General features: G+C 44.3%; 1 protein-coding gene across 1 annotated transcript in view; it reads right to left on the reverse strand.

Annotated features, from left to right (window-relative positions):
* The window catches only part of LOC138945679 (streptococcal hemagglutinin-like), a 33,533-nt gene extending 29,502 nt beyond the window's left edge, over positions 1–4,031 (reverse strand). The window contains exon 1 of the mRNA XM_070317165.1: positions 3,678–4,031. Within this exon, the coding sequence (XP_070173266.1) occupies positions 3,678–3,752 (75 nt within the window). The 5' untranslated portion in view covers positions 3,753–4,031. The remainder of the gene's footprint in view (positions 1–3,677) is intronic.
* Between the last annotated feature and the right edge of the window lie 5,746 nt (positions 4,032–9,777).

Consider the following 9,777-nt stretch of genomic DNA (forward strand, 5'->3'; position numbering starts at 1 on the left):
ATGCCCGGCAGTCGGGCGACGAAGATAAGCAAAAGGCGATAGTACCAAAAGGCAAAAACTCATTATTAGAAATTTCTCCCATTCCCCCGAAGGAACAAAAACACGTGGTCAAAGAGAGTCTGCTCCAAGTGGCCATTTGGCCGACAGACTTAGAGAGTCCGCCCAGTCATAGAGACTCTCATGAAGGTACTTCGCTGCTAAAAAGATCTCGTGATGGTAAAACCACCAAAACCTCTCATGTTCCGTGAGGAAGCGATAGGGAGTGAGAGACCCCCTTTCCTTGATGAGAAAAGCCCCCTGTGGAGTTGTCTGCTTGAAACAACACATGTTCCAACCCTTTGTTCTATTGCTTAACGCCCAACAGACCACAAAGGGTCCTATCAAAGCTGAGAAGCCTTAGACATCTAAAGTGTTCCAGCCCTGCACTCCCAGTTACACCTGGAGTAAAGGACTACTATCAAGGGCCGCTTGCACAATCTCCAATAGATCCAAAAACGGCTCAACAAACGTATGACTTAGAAAAAAGATCAGAACCCTGAAGCTCTGAAATACCAAACGAACCATGAGAGAGAACCAAAAGGGAGGCACCCTTGTCTCCCCCCACAAAGAGGGAAACCTAATCCCCCCCAGCCGCTGTGTTAAACACAAAGGCGAAAGAAGAGTGATGCCGAGAACTAACTTCCAGTTGACATAACTGCCACAAGTGTGAAAGAAAGCGTGCTCTTGTGTGCCTACCAACACCCACCGCTAACTTGCCTCAGGGGGAAGAAAGGTGGATATTAGACACAGAACCCTGCCACGAACGCGAGGGTAAGGAGACAAAAGATAAAGTCGAGAACGGCGAGCCTGAAGCCTTTATTTGAAAACAATAAAAAGCCAAGGCCTGCCGTGCGCTTTCCTTCTGCAGTGAGCTTTTAAGATAGAGAAGAATCCCTGTGCATAGAAGCGAACCCACAAAGAGGAACCTTCAAGAAAAGAAGAGATAAAGTCTCGCCAAAAGAACAAACCTTTTTGAAAGAGACCTACACCCAGGCTAAAAGCAAAGCTACATCCTTCGTATCCGCGTCCTGACGGAACACAAACATAACCAGATAGGACGTAACCGCGCACGAGAGAGCGCAGAAACAAGATTTGTTAAAAAGCGGTAAATGTAAAGGAGTGCGCCATAATGAAACATAGCCAGGAGATCCTTGTTCTGACAGAGAGACAGTCACTCCTTGCTATTAACATCCAGACGGATGTTCGCCAATTCCGGGGAACCCGGTGGCGGTTCCGTAGAAAAAGCAAACGAAAAAACTACGTTCTTAAGCTTGGAGTAAACCGAAGCCTACGGATAGCGATCAGCGCGTGACGCGCTGCTTGAGCAGATGACGCAAGCTAAAGCCCCGCCACCGCAGGAGCTAAGCCGAGCGTTGCCCACAAAGGAAGTGGTAACAAAGGAGCCTCAATTGTGAAAAAACAACTTTCACAAGCCCAAACGACCCCAACAGAGAATCCAAGAACATAACGTTCTAAGATTCCCTTAAAAGGCTCAGGTCAGCTGAAAATGCGCAAAACGCGGCAAAGCTGAAGTATGAGCTTTCCCCTGAGAGGCCAACAAAGGCAGAGATGGGGCAAAAGCATCGATTGAGTTCGCAAATTGATCCTAAGAAGGAGCAAGACACGCCAAAAAAGATGGAGGAGAAAAGGCAGATGACAATGCTACCGCTAACCCTACAGGGAAAAAGCGCGTAGTAACCTCTGCCATCCATGTAAACAAAGATGGCAGCTTCGCTGAAAGTCAACAAAGAGGCGTCTCCATCTGCCCCAGAAGCTTAGTCTTCCAAATCCTCATCATCCTGTACAGTGGTATACTAACCATCTACAAAAGGATGAGAGCCGGAACCAATCCCGAAAAAGCAACACTTGCCAAAAGGGAAAGGTTTGGAACAAATTTCCCAAAAGCCGGAACTCCGAAAGGATATTCCATCCACCTGCCTCATACCAGCTGAAAGCCTGGAAAAGGAAGTGGATTTAGCCTGAGTAACAGCAGAGGAACCGCAACAACGGAACCGAAAGCCGAAGACTGATGAGCGCCAACTACCAACACCACAGTGTTAACGGCAGAAGGCTAAACCATCCTGAAACCGGAAGCCACAGCCGCAAAAGCGTTAGCAAAATCGGCCACGGATTGGCAAATATCAGAACCAACCGGATGCCTAAACATGCACCAGAAGATCCTATTGTACCTTGAAGCCGCTTAAGCCCCCAGTGCCACTGCACTTGACAGCCTAAACGGCAATTTGAATTCAGTGCAACCACCTCTGCGGAAGCACCGTCTTCTGAACAGCCGACTGGCACTCCCGTGCCCTCCGGAAGCTGACCCCCTGCTTGACTCCCATAGTCAAAGAAAGAGCCAGCTATACTGTTCTCTTCCTGCCCCCCGGGCGGAAGCGGAAGACGCACACCCTTACCACATTCTAAAGAAGCGGGTGGTTGCGCAAATCTTCCGTTCGCTCTCCAAGGTTCCTAACCGCCACCGACCTGCTGCCAATGCAGTCAGAGCCAGCCTCAGCTTCGGAACTTTCACCCACAAAGCCAGAGCCCGGAGTTACTTTCTCTTGGAGACGCTCTACCCTTTCCCCGGAGAACCCGGGTACTTGGGTAGAAAACATACCTTTAAACTGGTGTGAACCACCGGGAACCGGAACCAGGCCACAAGCGAAGGCGTGGTCCCATCATCCCATTCCGCATGAACATCAGCCTGAGACACAGTAGCAGACGGCGCAGGCGAACGTTGGCAAGAGACGAAACCCCCGTCACACCGGAAGCGAACGCATCTCCGCCCGCGTGGAAGCGATCTCCCCCACCAAGGAAGAAACCTGTGAACTTAAAGAGAGCAACAATGTCGCCACGTCCGCAGACGCACGACCGGGAAACACATAAACCAAGGAAGCCTAAACGGGCTTATCCACAGGAGAAACCTTGTCTAAAGGTTTAGCCGTCAAAAACGGAGTAGGAGGCATGACGACCAAAACATCGATATTCTTGCAAAGACAGTACATGAACCGAAACACAAGCCTGTCCGGAAGCCTATGCTTTCCCAGATGTTTACTTTGTCGGCGGAGAACCAGCAGTTACTCGTATAGACAACTGCCGCTTCTTGGCGTTAACCGCCATGACCAAAAACAACTCACGAAAAATTTTGTAAACAAGAAAATTTCACAAGTTCAATTTAAGGTCAAAAACGCCCACAAACACAAGCAAAAAACAGAAAGATCTCACCTCAACATGAAGAGACGATAAGACAAGCAAGAAGATACCAAGAGGTAAGTGACCAAGTCCGTAGACGAAGTGACAGATGGCTGAACACAGCCAGAGCGTACAAAAACACGACCAGTCCCACTGCTCGCTGAGTATGGAATGATGCATATGGCGGCGTATGCGCGCGCATACGGAAGTCGGAAGTATGTATTAATATGGCCTTATGGGTATTGGTCACTCTTTTTTTAGAGGGGCTTCCCTTGTTACCAAGGGGATGCGTACAGCGTTACCAGCACTGAACTAGAGTTAATTGCTATATGTGAGTTGGGTAAGATATGTAATTTAATCAGATTTAGCCTTCTGGTGAACAGCTGCCTAAAATGAGTTACACCAAATTTCCAGGACGACGTTATTTTCTTGATTGCCAGCCTTACCGGTGCAGGAGAAGGAGGCAGAGGGGAGTGGGCGTAGGGGAAAAATCCCAGCATCTCGTCCAGTTTCTTCACCATGTCGTTCACGCCGTCCTTCTTTTTGACCTGGACCCCTTCTTTCCTGGGTGACCCTCGTGACTTTGGCTTGACCGGAGACTTCACATGATGGGTTTCCTTGGTGTGAGTGTGGGTGGGAGCTGCCACTGCTGTGGGTGTGAATGAGGGTGCTGGAGTGGGTGGTGATTCTGGTTTATCCTTGCTTTGTGCGGTGTGGAATACTGCTGGTTTTGGAATGGCTGGTGTTGTCGTCTTTTCTTTTTCTGCAAAACATAATTTTTTTTAAAGTTACTTGCTTTTTTATTTACCAACAAATTAACTTCGGAAAAGTAGGGAGTGTGGAGGAGATCTGTGTGTGAGTTGTGTGTGTGTGTGAGTGTGTGTGTGTGTGTGTGTGTGTGTGTGTGTGTGTGTGTGTGTGTGTGTGTGTGTGTGTGTGTGTGTGTGTGTGTGTGTGTGTGTGTGTGTAAGGGGTGGTGGAGGCAAGAATGGGTGGAAGGGGTGAATTAGGGACATACTTATTCGCCTTCATAGTGTGCATATTCTAACAGCAAAAAAGACCTACCGTATAATTATGTCAGCAGATTTACCACCAAAAAAGGGCTCAGAATCATTTGACTGCATGTGTCAAAATGGATCAGTACAATCCTTATTCACAGTCCAATGTGAAAGTCACTAGAATGATAATTCCACATTCCAAAGATTGATTGTCTAGGATGCCCAAAGCTGCTCTGAAAACTCCAGCAGTTAACGCTACTTCTTCCTTCTATGATTTTCAGTCAAAAGTAGTTCTTTGCATGAAAAGAAAGGCAGATACAATTTCACACAAACCACTTGAGCCAACGAACAATTAAACAAACATCCAACTAACGCACAAACAAACAAACAAAGAAACTTGAAGACAAGTAAAACACAAAACAATACCTTTACCAGTTTCTTCCTTGTCTTCGTCGCCAGTTTCAAACTCTGATTCGGACTCGAAATCAAAGTCTGAGCCAATGTCAGAATCGACGTTCCTGTCCAGACGATTGATTGTTGCCATCATCTTCACCTTGGCTTTCTCCGTCATCAACCCTGAAACAAAACAATTTTCCACCAATATGACTTTTTTGTTCTTAACTTATTTGAGGAGATGTGTGTGTGTGTGTGTGTGTGTGTGTGTGTGTGTGTGTGTGTGTGTGTGTGTGTGTGTGTGTGTGTGTGTGTGTGTGTGTGTGTGTGTGTGTGTGTGTGTGTGTGTGTGTGTGTGTGTGTGAGTGAGTGAGTGAGTGAGTGAGTGAGTGAGTGAGTGAGTGAGTGAGTGAGTGAGTGAGTGAGTGAGTGAGTGAGTGAGTGAGCGAGCGAGCGTGCTTGCGTGCGTGCGTGTCCGAGTGAGTGAGAGAGTGAGAAAGTGTCTGTCTGTCTCCGTCTCAGATTTTTATGTGTGAATTAAAGCACAGATCTTTTTGTTTGAAAACAATCGAATGGGGGCACAAATAAGATACACCTCAACCTCTGCTTGCTTGCGCGCTTGCTCTCTCTTTCTCTCTCTCTCCCTCTCTTTCTCGCTCTCTCTTTGTCTCCCTCCCCCTCCCTTTCTGAGTTTCTCTCTCTTTCCCCCCCCCTCTTTCTCTTTTTTTTTCTTCTCTCTATCACACAAACAGGCTCATCTAAAAAGCACAACTCACCATTTTGAACAAGAATGTCGAGATGTTTTGCCAGCTTCTCCTGCACACAAAAGAAAAGAGTATGTAAGACAAATTAAACCTGGTGATCATACATGTAGCAATTGTTTCTCTCCAAATCAAACACTGTTCAAGGTCCAACAACTTGGTGTAAACAGTGTTTATTCAACAATCAGACCTGTTTACCCTAAACCCGAGAAACACAAAAAGTTGAGTGTATTTTTCAAAAAGTTGGTGTACTTTGCAAGCAAAGCCATATGGAGTAGGGAAAATGTACGCGTGGGTGCAAACGTGTTTGTGTAAGAATAGCATGTCTTGTGAACACCTTCAGAATTTAACTCTTTCCAATACAACAGGGATAAAACAATTTTATTTACCTGTCAGTTTGTAGCATTATAACCAATGTCTTCCAAACAGATTGATAATGAAAAGATAAAGTTCGTGAAATAACATCTGCGGTTGACAGTGGCAAGTTCATTTTTACAATCATCTCAGAAAACATTGCTTCAGCACGGACTACAGCCTTTTCTTCTGGCAGGATTTGCTTTGCGGGAATGAACTTCATAATTCCTTGGCAGTTTTGGAACTGCAGTGTCGTTCGATGTCATATTTCCCAGCATGGGCAACGGAGAAATCTGATTTACAATACTTGCAGTGTGCATGACTTTTTCTCACAGTCGACACCACAATTCCTGGGTCTTTCTTATATTTCTCCAAGAAAATCTGCTGCTTCTGCTGTTTAGACTTGATACAGTTATCCGAAACTGGCAAATTTTTCCGCTTAATTTTGCCACGATTGTCCAGACGATCGCACGTGCCAACAACTAAACGAGGTTTCCACAGCTGAAGACTCGCTGTCAGGGTTATCTCCCTTAGACCAAAACCGGTATCAGTTGTACCATCCCGTAATCAGCACACCAACACCGGAAAACGTATTCTAGACTTTTCCTTAGCCGTATTTTGTGAGTGCGTCGCGTATTGTCGTACCGATAATAATTTGGCGTACAAAATACGCCCAAATCGTACTGGTAAACAGGTCTGAACAATGTATGGATAATGTATAAATATGCATACATGTTTAAGGATCAACAACAAGCTCAAGCTTATGGTGATTTCTAATCTCATGTTTTCCATGTTAGGCCCTTTCAAAGAGAAAACGCACCCTAAGAAAAGACACCTTGTGTGAAGTTTGTGATCTTAACAAATTACCATAATATATTGCCAGTCCTGCAATAATATGTTTCACAGACACATCCCCAGGGTTTTCTGTCTTTGCAGGCACCACTGTACACTCAACTGTATATATATATATATATATATATATATATATGTATAGGTTACAACACGAGTGGTTTTTTATATGGCTTGTATTTCAGTCAAGACCCAGCGGATGAATATCATCGGGAGACACGAGCCTCTGGCGAGTGTCTCTCGATTGATATTCCCGCTGGGTCTTGACTGAAATACAAGCCATATAAAAAACCACGAGTGTTGTAATCTGTATATCCCATTCTACCATCAAACACAAAGTGTAGACTACTAGCGGCACTGTTGCGATCTGTGCAGGGTAAAACTGTTGCCAGCGAGACTTAGCCCTTTTGCAACCTTAAACTAAGTGACCGTCGCTGAAAAAATAAAACGAATGAGTGCATCGATAAGTACGCGGTAACACTACTTTCAGACCATTTAAAAGCTTTAAGTAAAGGTTCATAAGTTGCAAGAAAGTAATGAAGTCGAATAGAAATTAATTTAGTTGAAGCGCACAATTCTTTTGTTTTGCGTTTCAGGTCGGCAGAACGGGCGAAACGGGTTTGGGACCCATTTGGCTTACTCGATTCAGAATTGATTCCACGTTGTTTTTCTCGAACGTGTGTAATTAGGCTTATTGACAGAGAAGCAAATCTTAGGGAACAAATATGTAGGTTTAGATTTAACCATTTGCTCCCTATTTGAAATGTATCTACGTGATAAACTGTTTTGCGAGTGTGTTTGCATGGATGAACTTAAACTGGTATGGGTGAGAGGAAAACGCGACCGACACGTCTGTCACCGCCGATTGATTGCATTTTGAAGGAATATGACTGGATTACGGAAAAATATGTGGACTTACTGCAGAGCCAGGCAAAAGAGTAGACTTGCTCGCAAAACACGTGAAACAGCCGATGTTTGATAGCTGAAGGCGCACACCGGCAAAACACACTACCGACAGATTCTCAAAAGTCGTCTGCTAACGATGCAAGGGGAGGGTACTCGTGTTTTTGTTTTGGTTCGCTAGCATCTGGTTATCTTGTAAGTTGAATGTTCGTTTTTTTCGACCTGCATTGCTTTCATAATGAAAGAAACTTTTGCTTATTGCATCTCATACATCAGATCAGTTCTGAGATTCATTTTTGCGTGCAACTGATATGGTTTTCTGAGCCGTGCAATACGATTTTAGAACTTCATACAAATGTGTCACATTGTTCGGCGCGAGGTCAAAGGTCGGGAGGAAAGTAGTCCTTTGCCCAAATCGGAATCTGCACTATCATATATTTTTTTGAGTCCATGATGTATTTATTGAGCTATAAAAATACAACATATATACCCATACTGAAGTAACAGAGACAAAGAAGGGAGGTCATGGGATATATCTATATATATCCCATGACCTCCCTTCTTTGTCTCTGTTACTTCAGTATGGGTATATATGTTGTATTTTTATAGCTCAATAAATACATCATGGACTCAAAAAAATATATGATAGTGCAGATTCCGATTTGGGCGAAGAACTACTTTGCTCCCGACCTTTGACCTCGCGCCGAACAATGTGACACATTTGTATGAAGTTCCAAAATCGTATTGCACGGCTCAGAAAACCATATCAGTTGCACGCAAAAATGAATCTCAGAACTGATCTGATGTATGAGATGCAATAAGCAAACGTTTCTTTCATTATGAAAGCAATGCAGGTGGGAAAAAACGAACATTCAACTTACAAGATAACCAGATGCTAGCGAACCAAAACAAAAACACGAGTACCCTCCCCTTGCTTCGTTAGCAGACGACTTTTGAGAATCTGTCAGACCGTCCTTACCTGGCACGGTTGGGCTTCGCTATCATCAGCTGTTTCACGTGTTTTGCGAGCAAGTCTACTCTTTTGCCTGGCTCTGCAGTAAGTCCACATTGGCGATGAAGGTATCTAAGAACTTAACATGTGTGTATTTTTCCGTAATCCAGTCATATTCTTTCAAAATGCAATCAAGCGGCGGTGACAGACTTGGGTCCTGTTTTCCTCGCACCCACACCAGTTTAGGTTCATGCAAACACACTCGCAAAACATGTAGATGCATTTCAAATAGGGAGCAAATGGTTAAATCTACATATGTGTTCCCTAAAATTTGCTTCTCTGTCAATAAGACTAATTGTATAATAATGCGTTCGAAAAAAACAACGTGGAATCGATTCTGAATCGAGTCGAGTAAGCCAAATGGGGGCCAAACCGGTTTCCCCGTTCCGCCGACCTGAAACGCAAAAGAATTGTGCGCTTCAACTAAATGGATTTCTATACGACTTCATTACTTTCTTGCAACTTATGAACCTTTACTTAAAGCTTTTAAACGGTCTGAAAGTAGTGTTACCGCGTACTTATAGATGCACTCATTCGTTTTATTTTTTCAGCGACGGTCACTTAGTTTAAGGTTGCAAAAAGGCCAAGTCTCGCTGAAAACACTGTTTCACACTCCACAGATCGCAACAGTGCCGCTAGTAGTCTACACTTTGTGTTTGATGGTAGAATGGGATATACAGATTACAACACTCGTGGTTTTTTATATGGCTTGTATTTCAGTCAAGACCCAGCGGGAATATCAATCGAGAGCCACTCGCCAAAGGCTCGTGTCTCCCGATGATATTCATCCGCTGGGTCTTGACTGAAATACAAGCCATATAAAAAACCACTCGTGTTGTAACCTATACATATATAACAAAATCAAGGAAAAGAAAAGCCAAACAAAGAATTTCAAGTGGCAGCCCAAATTTTGACCTGTTGCCAGGCCTTCCTCAGGGGCGTGTTATATATATATATATAGCTATTCTGATGAACACGTGGGGGAATTCGGGGGCTGTGATTGGATGGTCTATTCCGATCATCAAAGCATAATGCGGCGGAAGTCGGCCATTTTACTCAATATCCAAAAGCATATTGTCAATAACAAAGACGCATGGTTCCGGTTTCTTCCACGTGTATAAAGTACACGCATACCTCGCCAGGTTTGTTTCTGTGACTAGTCGACAGACGATCCCATTTGCTTTGTGTGTGTTTTTGTTGTTGCTTACTGTACATGACATACATTACGTGTAAAATCCAGTTCTTTAACAGGCAACAAACCTTGCAAATTTCCAGA

The sequence above is a fragment of the Littorina saxatilis genome, linkage group LG13 (assembly GCF_037325665.1).
Source record: "Littorina saxatilis isolate snail1 linkage group LG13, US_GU_Lsax_2.0, whole genome shotgun sequence".
NCBI classification, from domain to species: domain Eukaryota; kingdom Metazoa; phylum Mollusca; class Gastropoda; order Littorinimorpha; family Littorinidae; genus Littorina; species Littorina saxatilis.